The 23,776-nt window shown below is 44.8% G+C and overlaps 1 protein-coding gene across 25 annotated transcripts in view; it reads left to right on the forward strand.

Moving 5' to 3' along the window:
* RALGPS1 (Ral GEF with PH domain and SH3 binding motif 1) overlaps window positions 1–23,776 on the forward strand; it is a 286,233-nt gene that overhangs the window by 108,249 nt on the left and 154,208 nt on the right. For all 25 annotated transcript variants that reach the window (XM_059925655.1, XM_059925657.1, XM_059925635.1 and 22 more), the window contains one exon: window positions 2,604–2,696. In XM_059925655.1, the coding sequence (XP_059781638.1) occupies window positions 2,604–2,696 (93 nt within the window). The remainder of the gene's footprint in view (window positions 1–2,603; window positions 2,697–23,776) is intronic.

Here is a 23,776-nt window from a genome sequence, read left to right on the forward strand (position 1 = left end):
TTTCCTCGGTACTTTGGGAGCTGATTTGCTCTGGACGAGCCGGGCAGGGCTCAGACATGGGACTCTGACCCAGCTTCCCCAGGCAGAGGCAGCTGTGGGACCAGCCTGGCTGCTTGCTCGGCCTCCCAGCCCCTGTGCTCGCACAGGCAGGTGCCCTCCGCCCTGTGGTTTTGGCAGCCAACCACTCTTTATAGCTGGCCTTTCACAGACTCTCCACGAGGCCCCAGCGGCTACCTCTGGGATCCATTCATCCTCCTATTCAGATTTAGCCAGCGCTGGGGGTTGATGGCTTTTAGTTAGTATCGGAGGTTGTGACACCATCACATCCTGCACAGTTTGTTCGCGGTCAGCAGAGCTCACCCCACCCCATCTTGCGCTTGAGGCCTGGGCCCTGCTGCCCCGCCCCCGCCCCCTGGGCCTGCCCTGGTAGGGTTGGTCCTTGCCGGTTCTTGGGCACCAGGCTCACGTCTTTACCCCACTTTCCCCTCCTCTTCCCTCATCTCTGCCAGCCCAGGCTGTGATCCCACGGGCCTTCCTGGACCACTCTCACCTCTTACACAACCCTGCCAGCTCCCCCCAGTCCACTGCTCCCGACCACGGGGCTCGCCTGACTCAGCGGAGCACCGTCCTGTCTGTTCACTGCCCGCTTTGTGTGCGCGCGTTGTCTTCCCACCCAGGTCCTAGGCCAGCTCACCTTCACTGCGGCCCCTCTCTGGCCAGGCGCCATAGCTGCTGCTTTACAGAAATGATTGCATTTGACGCTCACATTATTATTATCCCATTTCCGGAGGAGGAAGGGGAGGCTTAGAGAGGTGGGTGTCCACGCCCAGGCCCCACGGTCAGTCGGAGCGTGTCTCTCTGCCTTCAGGGGAGCTGCTCTGCTGCCCCTCATGGCGGGGTTGTGTTCATCCAGCTCTAAGTATGTTAGGGGCGTGGACACTTTTACGTCCTGTGCATTCTGAAGTGCCTGGAACTGTTGCTGGGCTTAATGATACTTGTTGCTCTCGGTGAGTTCGTGCTGGGCCACGAGAGAAAGTGGGAGGAAGTTCCAGCCCACCTGGTGCTTTCAGTTTGGAAGTTTCCAGTCCCCACCCAAGGGATCCAAAACGATTCCTCCTTAAGCTCTGCCATCTTCCGATGGTGGATCGTCATGCTGGCGCTGTGCCCTGGGTATGTTCTCGTTCGAGCCTCCTCCTTTCTCTGGGCCTTGGTTTTCCATCTATAAAATGGGAAAGGGGTGGATTAGATAATCTCCCAGAGAACCTTCACCTCTAAAAGAAATTCTGTGACAGGCATAACCATTCAGATACAAAGGATGAAATTCAGCTCACTCAGAGAATCTATTATTGCACACAGCAAACGATTAGGGAATATTACGAGATGTATGAAATGCAGTATTAGCTTGTGTGGTAAGGGAGAAATCTCCAGGTAGGAACAGAGCCATGAGGACTAGGCATAAGGGCTTTTCGTGGATTTGTTCATTTTACTAAGCCCTACTCTGTGCTGTACTAGGTCCTAGGGATATGATGGTAGATACCGCTTCATCCCGGCTCTCAGGGAACACACGGTCCAGGGTGAGAGAGGGGCAGGTGCAAGCAAATACAGTCCAGTGGGCTCAGGAAATGCACAGGCTGCTGTGGGAACACGCAGGTGGGGTGGGGTTGGGGACAAGTCTTCCTGACAAAGAACAGCAGCCCACGCCGCACTGCCCGCTCTCCCGGGTGCCAGGCACTGGTCTAGCAGTTTATGTGCACCGTCCCACGCAGCAGAGGTGCTGTGATTACCTTCCTCATTTTAAATATGAAGATGTCGAGGCTCAGAAGGCTTAGGTAACTTGCCACAGGACACACCAGTAGTGGGAACCGGGGTTGGAACCTGGCCTCTTGGTTCCGTGGAGCCTGCCGGCTACACAACTTTCACTGACTCCTGAGAGTGAGAAGTGGGACCCGGGTCCTATTGGCAGGTTTCCCTCAGCATAAAACCAAGAGCAGAGCAGTTACATTTTTCTGTGCTCACCCTCACCTGTGTCTGCTTCTGTTGCCCTCCGTGGTAAGGAACTTGTCTGAGATGGAATTAAATCCAAATGTTCTCACTAATTTGGGGTCTGGTTCAGAGAAGCATGGTCAAGTGGCTGGGAAGCTGGAGCTCCGTGCTCCCAGCTGAGGGGATCGTGCAGATTGATAACATCTTTCCTCAGCCTCCCGCTTCCGGTTGTGAAGGTAATCGCAGTAGACCCATGTTGATATTGTTGGCACAGCGGAGGTTTCCGTTTACAAAGGCCTGCTGGGACAGTTCAGATTCATCTAAAAAAAGAACAGAAAGGACATTATCAAACCTCATCCCGAGCCATGTTTCTGTCCAGCAGCCAGACGAGTCAGCTTACGAAATTTTGCAAATGTTTTAGATGCAGACTCACCTTTTGACAATCTGAAAGAAAAAGAGCATATGGTTTCTGTGAACTTCCTAGAACTGTATTTTCTACATGAGATATTTTTAAGTATAAGTGAATTTCACAAATATGACAATATTTGGTAACGCTTGAGCATGTTTTTGTTCTGTTGTTTATAGCAGCAAAATAATCTATTCCATATCTTTTTTTTCAGAAACTTCTAGAACTCAACAACCTTCATTCTCTCATGTCTGTGGTGTCAGCATTACAAAGTGCACCCATCTTCAGGCTGACAAAAACCTGGGCTGTAAGTTAATCTTCCTAAGTCTGTTCCTTTGGTTTGGGCTGTCCTTTCTTTGGTGAAGTTCTCCATTCCTTAAGCCCCAGAAGGCTTTCTCGGTCTGCCCTTTGCCAACGACGGAGGATGACTGTGGGTTAATGAAGTGTCCCCTGGCCACTCTCTCTCCTTCAGTGACCTCAGCCCCGTTTTGGGACAGGGAAGCTGTGAGGAAGCCGGCGTGGCTGGGGACCCTTCTGGACCCGACAAAATCATGTATGATGGCGGGGTCAGTGGCATGACGTCTGCCCTCCGCTCCAAACTGCCCCTGGGAAGCCTTCCGGGCTGCTGGTTTGCAGTTGCGCTGGGCTGCTGGCTGTACAGCTACGAGTTTCTTTGGAGGAACCTGTGACCCTCATGTAGGGAAAAATAATTTTTTTTTTCCTGAAGGCCATGGATAATTTCAGCTCAGAGGTGGAGTCTGATAGTTATATAATTGAGTCTGTAGGAAAGTTTTTCTGCTGTAAAAATACTTTAAAAATATCTCAAACCTCTTTATCCTCCTTAGCTTGGCACCGCGCCTGACGGGGGAAGTCATTGCTATTTCCATCGCTCATTAGCATTCACCTCCTGGCCCGCCTGGTCTGGGGTCTCTCACAGCCACACAGCCCAAGCCTTTCAAGACCTGTTTATGTCCCACAGAACTGAAGGAAACTGTATGGAGTTGTCAGCTGTGCTTCTGCAACTAACTCACTTCCGAACTTCTTTCTGCCAGTCTGCGGGGCTGGGCTCTGTTTCAGACTTGGCTAGTTCAGGGGCCTTTAAAATACTTAGGGATTGTGTTGTAGGTTGTCAGAAGTGAGCCTTGTTTCTTTAAATTGCAATTTTCCATAGATCAAGCCATAGCAAAGTGGAGTGAGAGGTTTTAGCCTGGAGTCAAAAGACTGGGTCTTCATTCAGGCACCGTCTGTGCAGAGTGATTCTGTGGGACTCGTCTCCTCGTATCTACTTAAGGAGGTTGGCCTGGATCTGTGGTTCTCCATTAGTGCTTTGTGGAGCCCAGGGGTTCTTTGGAGCTGACTTGGGGCCAGCAGGGGCTGGGGGAGAGGACAGAGGGCACCAAGCAGATCTCCAGAGCACAGTTTCCGCCAGAGCAGCTCTGTTTGCATCAGTTTTATGTCCTGAGCTTCTGGGTGAACTTCAGTTGAGCAGTGGCTTTGGAGGTCAAAGCAAGTTTGGAAGCCACTGGTCTCTGTGGTTGCTGCCAGCCCTGTGATTCCCTGAGTCCATCTGAGCCATGAGGCTTTTTTCAAAAGTTGCTTGGAGATTGTTTTTCAAATGAATTTTCCATCATTTAGATGCTGCTATTGTTTCTTGGACTGCTGGGAGCTCTGTGTGGGCCCAGAAGAAGGAATGATGAATCTCACGGTACACAGACCTTACTGTCAGTAACACGGGGACTCTCGGTGACCCCATAAGTGGCACAGTCAGTGAGGACAGCAGGGAGTCAGCATGAGGGGCCTGCACAGAGATGCTACCCACTCAGGGATGGGCAGGGCCCATCCATGGAGCTTTGGCCAGCGTTCTCCTCAGGATGCTGTGCCTTGCCCAGGATGGTGGGGCAGCATTGGGCCAGAACAACATCCAGGCCAGCTCCATGTGGCTCGGCAGAGTTCTGTGCCAGGGTGGCCAAATCATCACTGCCATTGATGGGTCTTTGCTGCAATGAAGATAAATCTCCCACAGCTCCTCAGAGAGCCTGGAATGAAATATCCACCCAGGACCCGTTTGAAAGCATGAGCTTCCTCACCTAACTCCCTTCCAGGCCACGTGGGTCAGCTGTTCTTCCTTACAGATTTGCCAGGCGCTGCTCTAAAAGCTTTCCCTATATTAACTCATTTCCTCTTTTTTTAAAAAAAAATAAATTTATTTATTTATTTACTTATTTATTTGGTTGTGCCAGGTCTTAGTCGCGGGGGCGGGCTCCTTAGTTGCAGCTCGCCAGCTCCTTAGTTGTGGCATGTGAACTCTTAGTTGCAGCATGCATGTGGGATCTAGTTCCCTGAGCAGGGATCACATCCAGGCCCCCTGCATTGGGAGCGCAGAGTCTGAACCACTGCGCCGCCCAGGAAGTCCCCTCATTTCCTCTTGACAGCTACCCACCGTCAAGAGGAGGCACAGAGAGGTGGGATGACTTATGCAGGGTTCCCCAGCTAAGAGGCAGAGCGGAAATCAAACCGGAGCAGTCTGGCTCCGGAGTCCCCACGCTTACCCACCACACCCCACGGAGCACAACAAGGACAGTTCTCATGATGCCTTGTCAGTCAAAACAGGAGAGCGGGCCTGTTTATTGTTTTGTCTCCTCTATACACAGTGTTCCAACAGGAACTTTAAAGGGGAGATCAGCAGACTCTGGGTGCTGCCCCAGGCCGTTGAGCCTCTGTTCTGGCTGTGGCTGCTGCTGGCCTGGCTGCTGGCCTCTGAAGTGCACCCTTCTTTTGCCATTAATTTCTGGTAATGAGCTTAGCCACAGAAATGTTGCCAGAAAAGAACTGTTTTCCCTCTCCCTGCTTGTCCCTGGATCTGGGGAAGGGAAGTCAGAGGAGGGCCCCAGGGAGGGGACACACAGCCAGAGAGCCAGAGAGCTGCAGCCAGGCCTTGAAGGTTGCCTTTTGGCCACTTACTCCTTGGTTAGTCCATGGCTTCCGCTGCTCCTCGGGTCCCCTGGGATTGGCCGCTGACTTTGGCATCTAGCTGGCGGGAGCCACGGAGAGGACAGGAAACTGCGGTTATGCGTCACCAAAGGACGGGGGACCCCGGGCAACAACAACTGTTCTTTTTCTGAGAAATCTCCCATTGCCTCCTAAGGGCTGAGAGCCAGGACTATTTCCTTGGTTACAGAGGGCCACTTAGCAAGGCAAAAGGTGGGGAGATGCAGCATCCTAGGAGATAAGAATGGCAACTGCCAAAGGCTGTGTCAGGGAGAGAGGAGGTGATACACACCGTGTGGATTCAGCATGACGTCTCCGAGGTCGTGTGTGGGGAGCTGTTTGTTCTGGGTAAACCCACCATTCAGCCTGTTTCAGACCAGACTCTCCCCTTTCGCCCACCTGTCCTGTTAGTCCAAGGACAGTGGTTGGTGCAGAGCACTTGGGAAATGGTGGGGGCCAAATTCGCCATCTTTCTCCTTCATCCAAATCCCCCATCTTTCTCCTTCATCCAAATCCCCCCAGCCCAGTAGAATCGACGATGCCACTATATTCCTGACACTCTCTCTACGCCTATTGTGACAGAGCACACAGGGCATCTACTCTGCAGTTTTGTTTACAGGTCTTCCTCCCCCTTTGATCACCTTCCTTCTTGGTGCAGTCTGATTTTTTCTCCATATCCCAAACGACTGAGTTTACACTGGTCATTTGAATTGTATATGTTTGTTGTGCTGAATTGTGTCCTTCTTTTGCTACTTCTTTTCCCAGTAATGAGATTAGCCACTGAAACGCTGCCAAAAAATTGCCGCTTCCCCTCCCCCCACTTGTCCCTTGATCTGGGACTGGTGAAATCTCATGGCCCTGCAGAGCAGGGAGGAGCAGGCACACCAGCCGTAGCAGCCCCAAAGGTCAGTACTTTAATAGTCTTCATTTTGCAGAGAAGGAAACTGAGGTTCCCGGAGTTGTAGTGGCCTGTCTCAGATCACGGAGCTGATGAGTGCCAGAGCCGATGTGATGTAGCTTTGCCTTGATGGACACATAGTCCATGTTCTTGGCCATTTGCTGGATGACTTGTCTATGATGGAACCTGATGTTGGAATCAGGCTGGGCACAGGGCAGGGAAAAGCAGGCACACACACTGCTTGGGAAGTGGGGCTGGAGAAGTGAGGCTGGCACACAGGCCCCTGGGGACAGTGTATGACCAGCTCCCTGAGTGCAGTCGCTGGGGTTGCATTGAAACCCTGGATATCTGGGAAACCTGGATGGAAGGGGGTCACAGGTGTGGGAAGAGACCTGCCACTTGGTTTCACTATGGATGGCCTTCAGTGAGGGCCAGTTGGTCATTAGCTGGTAGGCAGGGCAGCCTGTCGGCCTGTCCATGGCTGGGCTGGCTGCTGAGTACCAGCGGCTGGGTGAGCTGGGACAGGACAGAGGCTGACCTCGCACATAGTAGGCCCATAATAAATGCTGGCTAGATGCACAAACAGGGAGGGAGTCACCTTCTGCTGGCCTGGAAAAACACAGATAGGGTCTGATTTATCCCAGCACTGGGCCCACTTTGGAATATTGGCTGCCTCAAAGCCATGAGACCTAAGCAAGGAGTCCTGTTGGCCAATTCTGATTTCCTGAGCACACATACTGTGTGGCTCTTATTCATTCTGCAAATCAGATACTTATTGAACACCTACCTCCTCGCCTGCTCCATGCCAGGCCCCGAGGCTATGGTCAAGGCCCCTGTCTTCATGGGCTTTTATGTTATCCAGGGGAGACAGACACGTTTTTGTGGGAGAATAAACATGTGCCTAGTCTGGCTGGTGCAAGAAGTGGTCAATAAATGTTTGTTGAATGCGTGAAGTCATGAACCAAGGGCTGTCAGATAGGAATAAAAGTGATGCCGGAGACCAAAAGAGGAGGATGCGATAGGGACTGACTGGGTGTGCAGGGAAGGCCTGTCTGAGACCTGAGTGACAAGAGGGAGCCGGCCGCGCCAAGACGAGGGCACAGCCAGTGCAGAGCCCACGGCGGAAGAAACTCCAAGGCCAGTGTGGCTGGAGCGCAGCAGGCCTGGGGGAGATTGTGAGGGTGCTGTGGGCGGGCGGCGGGGCCGTCTGGGAAGGGCTCAGCCCAGAGAGGAGTTGGGTTCTCTTCTGAGGGCAGTGAAGGATTTTAAACAGGAGACAGACATGATCTGCTTTAGCGTTGCTTTTGTGTTTTGTTTTTTAAATTAGTGTTGCTACTATTTGAATAGCAAATTGGGATTGCAGGGGGGCCAGAGTGGAAATGAGGCCAGGTTAGAGGGTTAGGGCAGAATCCAGGAGTGAGGTGATGCTGGCTAGCATCGGGGAGGTGGCAGTGGACATGGAGAGAAGGAGGCTGAAAGGGGAGGCATTCTGAAGACAGAGGTGGCAGGATTTATGCCGGATAGGATGTCGGAGATGAAGAAAGGAAGTGACTGGAGGACGATCCCGAGGTTTGGGGCCTGAGCAGCTGGCAAGAGGGTGAAAACTTTTCTCTGATCAGGGTGGTCCCAAGAAGAGCCTGACTTATACAGGAGTGACCTGGGGGTATGGAATTCCTGGAGTATGGGTGATTCGCTCATTAATTACAGTTGTATGCTATTCATCACGTGTACACATATACACACACGCACACACACACCCTGCTTGCTCTGTGCACGTTCCTATTATGATTTGCTCTTTCCTACTGAATTCATCCAGAGAATTTGACTCATCTGTAGCAGCAAAGGGAAAACTGAAGAACTTGGCAGGGAGGAAATCACAGCCGGTGGGTCAGGCGGCCTGATCTGCAGGGTGGTGGCCTGGAAGGGGAACCCTCCTGGGAGCAGGGCTCTCACTTCAGGCATCTGGGGGCACAGGGTCGTTGAGCAAATATCCCAGGAAGGCAGATGTGTGGCGTTCACGTATTTTGGATTTTAGTCTTTCATGCGGGAAGTGCCTCTCCTTCCCTGTGTCTGATGTGGGCCCCAGTGGCCCCTCTGATGTCGTTGAGAAAGTGGTGACGGGCATGGGCTGCCTGTCTCAGGTGGGAGGCGAGGTGGGGGAGGGAAGGGAGAGGAAACTGACATTTGCAGCCTCCGATTACTCATCCCCCAGTCATTCCTTGGCAGCCCTGCCTGCACTGCTTCTCAGAATTATGAGTTCTGCGGATGTTTGCACCCTCGTCTTCCTTGACTTTGCCACAACTTTTGTCACCCCCTTCTTGAAAACTCTCTCTTTGCTTGGCTTATTCCCTTCCTGCCGTTCTGACAGCTGGCTCCTCCCTGACTGCTTTTGTCCCTCTTACCCACTGGCTGTAAGTGTGCTGCGAGGCTCTGACCCAGCTCTCGCCTTCCCCAGTCCGATTCCTGTCCTGTGGGGCCTCTCCCCAGCTTGGAGAGCTTCATCCATGTCCTCTGTGCCCCGGTGGTGGCTGCCTCCTCGCTCTCGCCCCAGCTGTCTCTGGAGCCCTGGGCCCACATTCCTATGCCTGCTCACGGAGCCCTCTGCTCCTGTGTTCCTTTGACAGCTCACCCTTGGCGTGTCTGAAATCAGAGTTTCCTTCCAGGAAGTGATCGTGAGTGCCAGGAGACTCTCTGAGCAGACTTATTTTGGACTTTGAGGCAATATGGTAGACGGGGTGATGAGGGGGAAAGCCCCTCCCTCCCAACTGCCTGCTTCAAACACACAAACACAGATAAACCAAATTAAAAATCAAGAAGCAAAGCTGAACCAGAAGCCAAGAAAGGGAAGTCACCATGTGCTAGAAATAAAGAATGCTCTCAGAGTCAGCACAGCAAGCAGAGTTCAGAGAAGGCACTGTGTGGAGACCTTTGCAGCTGGCGGGGGGCTGGGGTTCTAATGCCTGCACTTGGGGGGCTGGAATTCAGCTACTCACAGGAATCAGAGAGCCAGCAAGTGTCCCTCGTCAGAAAATCTCTGTTCAGCTTGGGGGAGCCCCAAGGGAAAAAGTCCCTGTGAGAAACTGTCACCCCAGCCTGTACCTCAGGTAGCTGTTGGGTCTCAGTACACACGACCTGAATTGGTATGGGGACCACAGGCCAAGAAATGAGGGGCAGTGTCCCTTGCAGATTAAGAGTGTGGACTCCTGGGCTCGGCCTTGGACCCGCCTCTTATGGTAAGGATTAAATGAGTAAATATATGAAAAAATGTTTAGAACTACGCCTGGCACATAGTAAGGGCTAGATAAGTATTGGCTGCTGCCGCTGTTGTTGTTGTTATTAATATTATTATTTTCAACTTTTCTAGACTGTTTTCAAATGGGCTGGCAGAGGCTGCCATCACTGTAAGCCAGGCCCTCTGATTTATGACCTGATAACATCATCGTCTTCTAGCTGGTTTCCTTGCTTCTGGTCTTACTGCCTTCCTCACACCACCCATGGAGTGATTGCCCTACGACATAGCTCTGGTGTTTTCACTTCCCTGATTAAGGACAATTTTTAGCACTCCCCCACCCTTTGCTGGGCTGGGGGTGTGTCTGTACTCACCACTCCTACAGAACAGGACGCTCTGATGTAACCGTTTTTTTTTTCTTTTTAAAAAAATTATTCCAGCAATTTAATTTATTTTTTAAAAATTTATTATTTTTTAAATAATTAATTAATTAATTAATTAATTTTTGGCTGCGTTGGGTCTTCGTTGCTGTGCATGGGCTTTCTCCAGTTGCGACAAGTGGGGTCTACTCTTCGTTGCGGTGCGCGGGCTTCTCACTGCGGTGGCTTTTCTTGTTGTGGAGCACGGGCTCTAGGCTCACGGGCTTCAGTAGTTGTGACACGCAGGCTCAGTAGTTGTTGCGCACAGGCTTAGTTGCTCCGCGGCATGTGGGATCTTCCCTGACCAGGGCCCGAACCTGTGTCCCCTGCATTGGCAGGCGGATTCTTAACCACTGTGCCACCAGGGAAGTCCTTCCAGCAATTTTATTGTATAATTAGTGAACAAGTTAACATGAAATTGCACTATGAGACTTTTTTTCTTTTTCTTTTTTTCTCCCCCCCCCCCCCACCCCACCGCCCTATCCCCTTTGGTAACCATGAGCATGTTTTCCATGTCAGTGAATCTGTTTCTGTTTTGTAAATAAGTTCATTTGTGTCATTTTTTAGATTCCACATAGAAGTGGTATCGTATGATATTTGTCTTTCTCTGTCTGACTTACTTAGTGTGATAATCTCTAGGTCCATCCATGTTGCTGCAACTGGCATTATTTCATTCTTTTTATGGCTGAGTAGTATTCCATTGTATATATGTACCACATCGTCTTTGTCCATTCATCTGTCGATGGACACTTAGGTTGCTTCCCTGTCTTGGCAATTGTAAATAGTGCTGCTATGAACAGAGGGGGTGCATGTATCTTTTCAAATTAGAGTTTTGTCCTGGTGTATGCCCAGGAGTAGGATTGCTGGATCATATGGCAACTCTATTTTTAGTTTTTTAAGGAGGCTCCATACTGTTCTCCAAAGTGGCTGCACCAATTTACATTCCCACCAGCAGTGTAGGAGGTTTCCCTTTTCTCCACACCCTCTCCAGCATTTATTATTTGTAGACTTTTTAATGATGGCCATTCTGACTGGTGTGAGGTGATACCTCATTGTAGTTTTGGTTTGCATTTCTCTAATAATTAGCAATATTGAGCATCTTTTCATGTGCCTGTTGGCCATCTGTATGTCTTCTTTGGAGAAATGTCTATTTAGGTCTTCTGCCCATTTTTTGGTTGGGTTGTTTGTTTTTTTGATATTAAGCTGTATGAGCTGTTTGTATATTTTGGAAATTAATCCCTTGTCAGTCACATTGTTTGCAAATATTTTCTCCCAGTCCTTTTTATTTCATTTATGGTTTCCTTTGCTGTGCAAAAGCTTTAAGTTTAATTTGGTCCCATTTGTTTAATTTTGTTTTTATTTCCATTACTCTAGGAGACAGATCTAAAAAAATATTGTAGTGATTTATGTCAAAGAGTGTTCTGCCTCTGTTTTCCTCTAGGAGTTTTATAGTATCCAGTCTTATATTTAGGTCTTTAATCCATTTTGAGTTTATTTTTGTATATGGTGTTAGAGAATGTTCTAATTTCATTCTTTTACATGTAGCTGTCCAGTTTTCCCAGTACCACTTATTGAAGAGACTGTCTTTTCTCTATTGTATATTCTTGCCTCCTTTGTCATAGATTAATTAATTGCCCATAAGTGTGTGGGTTTATTTCTGGGCTTTCTATCCTGTTCTGTATGTCTGTTTTGTGACAGTACCATACTCTTTTGATTACTGTAGCTTTGTAGTATAGTCTGCAGTCAGGGAGTGTGATTCCTCCAGCTTTGTTCTTCTTTCTCAAGATTGTTTTGCCTATTTGGAGTCTTTTGTTGTTTCCATACAAATTAAAAAAATTTTTTGCTCTAATTCTGTGAAAAATGCCATTGGCAATTTGATAGGGATTGCATTGAATCTGTAGATTGCCTTGGGTTGTATGGTCATTTTAACAATATTGATTCTTCCAATCCAAGAACTCAGTATATCTTTCCATCTGTTTGTATTGTCTTCAATTTCTTTCATCAGCGTCTTACAGTTTGCAGAGTACAGGTTTTTTGCCTCCTTAGGTAGAATTATTCCCAGGTATTTTATTCTTTTTGATGCATGATATATCCATTTTGCTGCTGCTCTTTTTAATCCATCATTTTAACATTCATTACACTACCTCTAGTTTTATAATAATGAATATTTTGTCAGTCTATTTTAAACTGTCATTTGGATTTTTAACCCTGGATTTCAGCGATCCCTTAGAGTTAGGGAAGATACCGAGCTTGGATGAGAGAGAGGGTTTTTGGTTTGTCTCGATGGATGTTTTTGAGGAAAACTTGCATTTGGGAATGTGGCACTTGGCAAAAGCCCTTGGGTAGAGAGATTCTTGCAGAGTACAAAGGACATAGTAGAGGCATTTTGGCAATGGCAGCAAATATCAAAAGGTTTCATACCTACTTCACACCTACTTCCTGACCCTAAAAAGCAAACCATAAACCTTTCAGCGGTGGCCAGTGGAGCATCTGCTGCCACCAGCAACATAGCAACCCAGAACCCCAAGTCACGTGCGGAAGAGACGCAAGAGTTGGCCAGAGGAATTTCCTGTTCAAACACAGCCACAATCAACTCATTCTTTCCCCTTTGATTAGTATTCACTGTTCATGCTTAGCTGCTTGTGATTGGCACCCTGTTGGCAAGTTGAGTTGAAATATCCGGAAAAGTAGAATAAGCAGTCAAATTGGTCATCGCATGTCCACAATATGCAGAATGGCCAAGTCAAAAACATACTTTGCCAGGTCAAGGTGGCCATGTGGGAAGACGTGGAGTTAGTGTCTCCCCACAACTAGGGCACCTGCTGGCCGCTGGTGGGGGACTCTGACGCCCAAGGAGATGGGAGGAACCCCACAGTGAACCGGTAGGATGTAGGGGGACTGAGGGGGGAGGAGAAGTGGAGGCCAGACAGGATCGGCGCCCCTGAGCCTGGGGAGATCAGGAGAGGCAGGCGGGAGGGGCCCTCCAGGAGAGGAGTGGAGGGCGTTTGCCCCACCCACTCAACCTCAGGAAGCCTGCTGGGCTCCCAGGTGAGGTCCCCTGCCCTCTGAGACCAGGGGTGGGGGGCACGCCTGGGCCCCTTCTGTTCCTTGAGCCTAAGCCCCACCCCCACAGCCCCCAGGGCCTCTTCCAGCCCTGTGGGTCCTGAGCATTGCCCCCGCCCACCACCCAAACCTCACCCTTGCTTAGGCCCACCCTCCACAGCTAAGGCCTCCCCCACTCTTTTTTTTTTTCTCTTTTCTCTCCTCCTCTGTTTTACTATTGTGGTACTGATGTACCTTCCAGTTGTTGATTCATCTATATTTTAATTTTTCTATTTTTCCTAACATATATGTTAGTTTCCTAGTCTAATTTTATTTTTTACTTTGTTATTGCTGTGTTTTTTGCCGCCCCAGGTGGCTTGCGGGATCTTGATTCACGAACCCGGGGCCGGGCCAAAGCTCCTGCGGTGGGAGCTCCAAGTCCGAACCACTGGACTAACAGAGAATCTCAGACCCCAGGGAATATTCATAGGAGTGAGATCTCACAGAGTTCCTCATCTCAGCACCAAGACCCAGCTCTACCCAATAGCCTACAAACCCCAGTGTTAGAAGCCTCAGGCCAAACAACCAGTAAGACAAGAACACAATCCCACTCATTAAAAAAAAAAAAAAAAGAGATGGCAAACAAACATGTCACAGATGAAGGAGCAAGGTAAAAACCTACAAGACCAAATAAATGAAGAGGAAATAGGCAATCTACCTGAAAAAGAATTCAGAGTAATGATAGTAAAGATGATCCAGAATCTCGGAAATAGAATGGAGGCACGGACTGAGAAAATACAAGAAATGTTTAACAGAGATCTAGAAGAACTAAAGAACAAACAAACAGAGATGAACAACACAATAACTGAAATGAAAAATACACTAGAAGGAATCAATAACAGAATAACTGAGGCAGAAGAACGAATAAGTGAGCTGGAAGACAGAATGGTGGAAATAACTGCCGAGGAGCAGAATAAAGAAAAAAGAATGAAAAGAATTGAAGACAATCTCAGAGACCACTGGGACAACACTAAACGCACCAACATTCGAATTATAGGGGTCTGAGAAAAAAGAAAGGGTCTGAGAAAATATTTGAAGAGATTATAGTAGAAAACTTCCCTAACATGGGAAAGGAAATCGTCACCCAAGTCCAGAAAGCACAGAGTCCCATACAGGATAAACCCTAGGAAAAACACACCAAGACACATATTAATCAAACCAACAAAAATTAAATTCAAAGAAAAAATATTAAAAGCAGCAAGGGAAAAACAAAAAATAACATACAAAGGAATCCCCATAAGGTTATGACCTGATTTTTCAGCAGAAACTCTGCAGGCCAGAAGGGAGTGGCAGGATATACTTAAAGTGATGAAAGAGAAGAACCTACAACCAAGATTACTCTACCCAGCAAGGATCTCATTCAGATTCGATGGAGAAGTCAAAAGCTTTTCAGACAAGCAAAAGCTAAGAGAATTCGGCACCACCAAACCAGCTCTACAACAAATGCTAAAGTAACTTCTCTAGATGGGAAACACAAGAGAAGGAAAAGACCCACAAAACAAACCCAAAACAATTAAGAAAATGGTAATAGGAACATACATATTGATAATAACCTTGAATGTAAATGGATTAAATGCCCCAACCAAAAGATACAGACTGGCTGAATGGATACAAAAACAAGACCCATATATATGCTGTCTACAAGAGACCCACTTCAGACCTAGGGACACATACAGACTGAAAGTGAAGGGATGGAAAAAGATATTCTATGCAAATGGAAATCAAAAGAAAGTTGGAGTAGCAATACTTGTATCAGATAAAATAGACTTTAAAATAAAGAATGTTACAAGAGACAAGGAAGGACACTACATAATGAACAAAGGATCAAACCAAGAAGAAGGTATAACAATTATAAATGTTTATACACCCAACATAGGAGTCAATACATAAGGCAAATGCTAACAACCATGAAAGGAGAAATCAACAGTAACACAATAATAGTAGGGGACTTCAACACCCCACTTACACCAATGGACAGATCATCCAAACAGAAAATAAATAAGGAAACACAAGCTTTAAATGACACAATAGACCAGACAGATCTAATTGATATTTATAGAACATTCGACCCGAAAGTGGCAGAACACACTTTCTTCTCAAGGGCAAATGGAACATTCTCCAGGATAGATCACATCTTGGGTCACAAATCAAGCCTCAGAAAATTTAAGAAAATTGAAATTGTATCAAGCATCTTTTCTGACCACAATGCTGTGAGACTGGAAATCAATTACAGGAAAAAAAACGTAAAAAACACAAACACATGGAGGCTAAACAGTGCACTACTAAATAACCAAGAGATCACTGAAGAAATCAAAGAAGAAATGTAAAAGTACATAGAAACAAATGACAATGAAAACACGATGACCTAAAACCTATGGGATGCAGCAAGAGCAGTTCTAAGAGGGAAGTTTATAGCAATACAATCTCACCTCAAGAAACAAGAAAAATCTCAAATAAACAATCTAAACCTACACTTAAAACAACTAGAGAAAGAAGAACAAAGAAAACCCAGAGTCAGTAGAAGGAAAGAAATCATAAAGATCAGAGCAGAAATAAATGAAATAGAAATGAAGAAAACAATAGCAAAGATCAATAAAACTAAAAGCTGGTTCTTTGAGAATATAAACTAAATTGATAAACCCTTAGCCAGACTCATCAAGAAAAAAAGGGGGAAGACGCGAATCAATAAAATTAGGAATGAAAAAGGAGAAATCACAACTGACACTGCAGAAATACAAAGGATTATAAGAGACTACTACAAACAACTATATGCCAATAGAATGGACAGCCACGAAGAAGTGGGCAAATTCTTGGAAAGGTACAATTTTCCAAGACTGAACCAGGAAGAATTAGAAAATATAAACAGACCTATCAATCACAAGTAATGAAATTGAAACCGTAATTAAAACTCTTGCAGCAAACAAAAGTCCAGGACCAGATGGCTTCACAGGCGAATTCTATCAAACATTTAGAGAAGAGCTAGCACCCATCCTTCTCAAACTCTTCCAAAAAATTGCAGAGGGAGAAACACTCCCAAATTCATTCTACAAAGCCATCATCTCCCTGATACCCAAACCAGAAAAAGATATCACAAAAAAAGAAAATTATAAACCAATATCCCTGAAAAACATAGATGCAAAAATCCTGAACAACATACTAGCAGACAGGATCCAACAGCACTTTAAAAGGATCATACACCATGATTAAGTGGGATTTATCCCAGGGATGCAAGGATTCTTCATACGCAAATCAATCAGTGTGATACACCACATTAATAAATTAAGGAATAAAAACCATATGATCATCTCAATAGATGCAGAAAAAGCTTTTGACAAAATTCAACACCCATTTATGATAAAAACTCTCCAGGAAGTGGGCATAGAGGGAACCTACCTCAACATAATAAAGGCCATATATGACAAACCCACAGCAAGCATCGTACTCAATGGTGAAAAACTGAAAGCATTTCCACAAGATCAGGAACAAGACAAGGATGTCCACTCTCGCCGCTCTTATTCAACATAGTTTTGGAAGTCCTAGCCACAGCAATCAGAGAAGAAAAAGAAATAAAAAGAATACAAATTGGAAAAGAAGAAGTAAAACTGTCACTGTTTGCCAATGACATGATACTATACATAGAAAATCCTAAGGATGCCACCAGAAAACTACTAGAACTAATCAATGAATTTGGTAAGGTTGCAGGATACAAAAATTAATGCACAGAAATCTCTGGCATTCCTATACACCAACAGTGAAAAATCAGACAGAGAAATTAAGGAAACACTCCCATTTACCACTGCAACAAAAAGAATAAAATACCTAGGAATAAACCTGCCGAAGGAGGTGAGAGACTTGTACTCAGAAAACTATAAGACACTGATGAAAGAAATTAAAGATGACATAAACAGATGGAGAAATATACCATGTTCTTGGATTGGAAGAATCAATATTGTGGAAATGACTATACTACCCAAAGCAATCTACAGATTCAATGCAATCCCTATCAAACTACCAATGGCATTCTTCACAGAATTAGAACAAAAAATTTTACAATTTGTATGGAAACCCAAAAGACCCCCAATAGCCAAAGCAATCCTGAGAAAGAAAAACGGAGCTGGAGGAATCAGACTCCCTGACTTCAAACTGTACCGCAAAGCTACAGTAATCAAGACAGTATGGTACTGGAACAAAAACAGAAATATAGATCAATGGTACAAGGTAGAATGCCCAGAGATAAACCCACACACATATGGGCACCTAATTTACGACAAAGGAGGCAAGGACAAAAAATGGAGAAAAGACAGCCTCTTCAATAAGTGGTGCTGGGGAAACTGGACAGCTACATATAAAAGAATGAAATTAGAACACTACCGAACACCATACACAAAAATAAACTCCAAATGGATTAAAGACTTAAATGTAACACCAGGCACTATAAAACTCTTAGAGGAAAACATAGGAAAAAACACTCTTTGATATAGACCACAGCAAGATCTTTTTTGAGCCACCTCCTAGAGTAACGGAAATAAAAACAAAAATAAACAAATGGGACTTAATTAAACTTAAAAGCTTTTTCACAACAAGGGAAACCATAAACAAGACAAAAAGACAACCCTCAGAATGGGAGAAAATATTTGCCAATGAAACAACAGACAAAGGATTAATCTCCAAAATATACGAACAGCTCATGGAGCTCAATGTCAAAAAGAACAAACAATCCAGTTAAAAAATGGGCGGAAGACCTAAATAGACATTTCACCAAGGAAGACATACAGATGGCCAAGAGGCACATGAAAAGATGCTCAACATCACTAATTATTAGAGAAATGCAAATCAAAACTACAATGAGGTATCACCTCATGCCAGTCAGAATGGCCATTATCAAAAAATCTAGAAACAATAAATGCTGGAAAGGGTGTGGTGAAAGGGAATCCTCCTGCACTGTTGGTGGGAATGTAAATTGATACAACCACTATGGAAAACAGTATGAAGGCTCCTTAAAAAACTAAAAATAGAACTACCGTATGATGCAGCAATCCCACTACTGGGCATATACCCTGAGAAAACCATAATTCAAAAAGAGACATGCACCACAATGTTCATTGCAGCACTATTTACAATAGCCAGGACATGGAACCAACCTAAATGTCCATTGACAGATGAATGGATAAAGAAGATGTGACACATATATACAATGGAATATTACTCAGCCATAAAAAGAAACGAAATTGAGTTATCTGTAGTGAGGTAGATGGACCTAGAGTCTGTCATACAGAGTGAAGTAAGTCAGAAAGAGAAAAACAAATACTGTATGCGAACACATATATATGGAATCTAAAAAAAAAAAATGATACTGATGAACCTAGTTGCAGGGCAGGAATAAAGAGGTAGACATAGAAAATGGACTTGAGGACATGGGGTGGGAGGGCAAAGCTGGGATGAAGTGAGAGTAGCATCGACATATATACACTACCAAATGTTAAATAGTTGGCTGGTGGGAAGCAGCAGCATAGCACAGGAAGATCGGCTCAGTGCTTTGCGATGCCCTAGAGGGGTGGGATAGGGAGGATGGGAGAGAGGCTCAAGAGGGAGGGGATATGGGGACATGTGTATGCATATGGCTGATTTGCTTTGTTGTGCAACAGAAACTAACACAGTATTGTGAAGCAAGTATACTCCAATAAACATCTATTTAAAAAAAACTTTGCCAAATGGGGAGTTTCCATCTCTCTCTCACCTTCCAGTCTTGTACAAGGCAACACTTGCCTGCATTTCTGCCAAACTGCTGCTCCCTTAAGCATCCCTGTGTGTTCCTACCTCCAGGCCACTGCTCGTGCGTTCTTTGGCTTCTGGAGCCTCTCCAGCCCCATTTCTGCTGGTTGAAATCCTTAAAGACTCGTTTCCATGACCACCTCTTCCTGGTTCCTCCTTCCCATAATGGAGTTTGTTCTCTCCTTCCAGAGCACTCTCATAGTGTTTCTGACCCTTCCTTGCCTTAGCCAGCCTTTCCCATGGCTCAGCCAGGTTGAACAAATGGGGGTGTACATTGGGTACCTGGCTCCTCACTCACACAGACCAACTCTGGACCCAGGATGGGCCCTTGGTAAACTTCCGTTCAAGGACCAATCACATCCTCCTGGCCCTACTCTCGGGGCTTTGAGGGAATGTCTCCTGGGGTTGCCATGAGCAGATTTTTTTTTTAATTAGCAAAATTATTGGAAATACTTGATTAAAATTGTCCTACAAGATAATGCATTGTCCTACAAGATAATTCACATGTATGCATGTGAATGTATGTATGTGTATATGTGTATATAAACTGTTAATAATTTTTTAAAAGATGAAATCATGACTCATACAAGTATAAATGAATACTTGTCAAATATTTTATTTAACTCATTAATTAGTATGAGAACCAGTAAGATATTACAACTGTATTCCAAGAGAACTGAGACTACTGCACTTTTATGGTCAGGTAAAGAATGCTGACATAATCTTTAAAATGGATAGAAAATTAGTCAGTTTTCCCAGGGTGATAATCAGTGGGATTCCATGAGACATCATATGCCTTTAGATGGGCTGGAATTATTTGCATTACTACATTTTCTACAGGTTAACATCTATCTGTCCAGAGTTTAAAATAGCCTTAGTCAAAGACAGATATGGACAGCTAGCCGGGACACTTACTAAATTTCAAAGTCATAATTTTCTCTTATGTTACTTACAACAGTCTCCATTGCATCTAATATTTTACATTAGATATATGACTCTGTAGTTTACTTTTCAGAAACCAATAGTTTGTATCTAAAGAGGTAAAAATTGCTTTTTTTAAAGCACCCTAGTTTCATTCCATACTCAGTCTGTTGAATCCATTGGTCCATAGATTATCCGCAGCACTAAAAATTCTTTCCATACCAACAGTAGACACTGGAATTAAAATAGAATTTTGAGCCAGTTTTAACATATTTGAAGCAACAGGTTCTTCATTGAAAAGCATTTCCACGTATCAAGAAATGTTATTTTGTTGAAAAACATTTCCACATATCAAGAAATGTTATTCTCTCAAGGCAAGGGAACAAGATACCAACGTCCTCATAAAGTAGATTTGGAGGGCCTTTTTTTTTTTCTTCTATGGAGACAGCTTCCTGTTTTGAACTATTTACCAGAAGAAGGGAATTTTTCATCATTAGTCAAGTATGAGTGCCACATACAGGCTCTCAGAGCATGATAAGGGAAATTTCCAAAAGCAACCTGCTTCTTCAGGTGTTTGACCAAGACTTGTGATTTTCGTGGCATTTGACCCTGTGGTTTATGAGTCCCATTTATCCCTTGCAGCTGATACTTGCCACCATGAAAATTATTTAAAATCAATATTCAGGGATTTTATTTTTACCTTGTAATTTTAGTTCACTTTGCATATGTGGTTTTGCCCCTTTCTCAATCCTAATGTATATTTTTGCATTTTGCCTTACTTAATAGAGATTTTACCTGTTTTATTGTGATTTTTATAAAATTTAGTTCTTGGGTTTAGTTATCATGTCTATAGGTTTTGTTTGTTTTTTTTTAATTTTTAATTTTTATTATTTATTTATTATTTTTATTTTTGGCTGTGTTGGGTCTTCGTTTCTGTGCGAGGGCCTTCTCCAGTTGTGGCGAGTGGGGGCCACTCTTCATCGCGGTGCGCGGGCCTCTCACTATCGCGGCCTCTCCTGTTGCGGAGCAGAGGCTCCAGACGCTCAGGCTCAGCAGTTGTGGCTCACGGGCCCAGTCGCTCCGCTGCATGTGGGATCCTCCCAGACCAGGGCTCGAACCCGTGTCCCCTGCTGGCAGGCAGATTCTGAACCACTGCGCCACCAGGGAAGCCCCCTATAGGTTGGATGTTTAGTTATATATTTTTAAAAACATAATTCCTAATTTTATCTATTAATCAATTTCTTCTACTCCCACCTCCCCCCCCCCCCAGGTTTCCTAGTTTCTTGAGTTGAATGTTAAGTTCATTTATATTCTTACTGTTTAATTATATAAGAGTTAAAAACCATGCGTTTTTCCTCTCAGTACAGTTTTGGCCTCATCACATAGTTTAACATATAGTGATCTATACGTTCTATATGTTTATGGTTTGTAAACAGTCCATTACCTTGGCTTTTATTTCTTCTTTTACCCAAGAATTATTGGAGTGTTCAAAAATTTCCAAGGAGTTGAATTTTTAAATTGTCATTGTTAGGTTTCTCATTCTTTTGTTCAACAAATCTTCAGGCAGTGTTTTCTCTGTGTCAGGAACCATACCAGTTGCAGGGAATAGTGGAGTGAATACAACCAGCATGGTCACCGCCTTCATGTGAGTCTTCATTTGCTGAGGGAAACACAGATATAATCGTACAGATAATCACAATCGTAATAAATATTATGGAAGGGAAATCTCAGGGTGGCCCAATACTTCTAAACTTTACTAGAAGTGAAGTTGCCTGTTGTATTTAGTGAACTTTTCCTTAATCTTATTTCCTTACCTCTTTTCCTGAACATGAATGCTTTTAGTATCTGTTTGACTTAGGTAGGCAGATAATTTGTTTTCTTGCATGTAGTTCTGATGGTTTCTTCCTGAGGCTTCCTGTAAACTCTAAAATCTAAAGGACCCTCATTTCACATGAGGTTTTCAGTTTATGGCTCTACTTGTAATAAGAGTTTAAAACATGTATAAGTAAATGCTGTTATTTTTTGAATAAACAAATTCTATATTTAAAAAATTAAATCTTAAAAGAATTTTTTCAGCATAATACATGCACATGAATTTTAAAAATCACTAAGTACTGAAAGTCTTAGTGAAACAACTAACACGCATTGCTTTGTCTCTCCGTACCCCATTCATTCCCCCAGAGGCAGACACTCAGAGTTATTTAGTGGTTTCTTTTGGTAATTTCTGCCACGTTTCCATCAATGAGTTTTTGCTACAATTTCTCGATCCACTCACTTTAGACAGTATGTGGTGACTTCTTTGTGTGATGGATGTTGGTTTAGTTTTCCTGAACCACCTTTCCTCATTCTTCAAAAACACTCATGTTACTATGGTTAAATCCCTTTTATTAAATGAGTATTCATGTTTTAATTATTAGGAATGTGCAAATATGGTTCTCTGTATAGTCAAGTGGTTAACTATGAATAAACATGTCTTTTCTGGAATACTCTGTTGTTTCCCTGGCATTTCTAGATCTCTCTCTCTTTTTTTTTTTTTAATTAATTAATTAATTTTTGGCTGCATTGGGTCTTTGTTGCTGCGCGTGGGCTTTCTCTAGTTGCGGAGAGCGGGGGCTACTCTTCGTTGTGGTGCGCGGGCTTCTCACTGCAGTGGCTTGTCTTGTTGCAGAGCACAGGCTCTAGGCACGTGGGCTTCAGTAGTTGTGGTTCGCGGGCTCTAGAGCATAGGCTCAGTAGTTGTGGTGCACGGGCTTAGTTGTTCCGTGGCATGTGGGATCTTCCTGGACCAGGGTTTGAACCCGTATCCCTTGCATGGGCAGGCAGATTCTTAACCACTGTGCCACTGGGGAAGTCCCTCTAAGTGTCTTTTAAGGGAAAATTCTTACTCTAGCTACCACTTGTCTACCAGATATTTTATATGTATATGTAAATACACACATAAACATATATAATATTATATAATATCTTACCAGATTTTTAGATATTTTATATAAAAATCTTTATTTTATTTAATTTTATTTTTATTATACATAATAAATATATCCATCCCTCCCCACAAACGTGCTGTTCTGTCAGGTTTTCTATCAAGACTTCTCTTTCTCTGGAGACATCTCTTCTGGGCTTGATAGATGTAGACCAGTCATTCTTGAGTCTTGCTGTTCATCTGTCATCTCCCTTTACTACTGCTGGACTGGGTCCACTGTTTCCTATATCCCATATCTTCCTGTACTTGGTTTATTCTTTCCATTTTGCTGGGGGAAGTTCTCAAGTAGTATTCAAATGCTTGCATGGGAGATAGATGTTCTGAGCTTTTTTCATGTCTTCTAGCATCCTGTGCATTCCTACTGAGGAATCTGATGCCATCCTGGATCTCGCTTGTGGGCACAGAATGGAGCAGATGAGTGTAGTTAACCAGTCCCAGCCCTTCTGAATGTATGTGTGAGTGTGTGTAGGCAGGGATGGAGGGTGGGTAGGAAGTATGTGTGTAGAGAAAAGGTTAACAGAAAGAGGTGTGGCCTGGAGGAGCCTGGTTTTAAATTTAGGAAGCATGCAAATGTGGCTGCCTTTGGTTGTCCCACTCCACTAAAGAACCCCAGTTGTTGGTTTGAGGTCAATCTGCAGGGTGATTTGTAGGGACATCCTCCAGGGCTCGAATCATGTTGGCCTGGTCATGTCTATGTCGGGACACAGATGTCCTGCTGATCAGCTCTGTGGTGCCATGCATAGAGGCACTTGACAGGCTAGGCAGATAGGCCAAACATGCCAGGGGACAAGGGCAGTCCCTCAGCTGGGTCCAGAGACCCAGTGGAGGGAGCATTGGGCACCAGTATGGCTCAGCTGCAGTGTGTGTGAGGATAACATAGGGATTTGTTTGACTGCTGGATGAACATGGGTGACTGCCAAAGGATTCGGTGGGGTTCTAGGTTTCATTAATAAAGAGATGACCTTCCAGCCAAGGGGGTGAGGGGCCTGCTCAACTTTACAATGCGACAATTCACAACTAGAGTATCTGGTTCTCGTCTGGGTATACGTAGTTCATTTAGTGAATTCCTTATCCT

The sequence above is a fragment of the Balaenoptera ricei genome, chromosome 6 (genome assembly GCF_028023285.1).
Source record: "Balaenoptera ricei isolate mBalRic1 chromosome 6, mBalRic1.hap2, whole genome shotgun sequence".
Classification (NCBI taxonomy): Eukaryota; Metazoa; Chordata; class Mammalia; order Artiodactyla; family Balaenopteridae; genus Balaenoptera; species Balaenoptera ricei.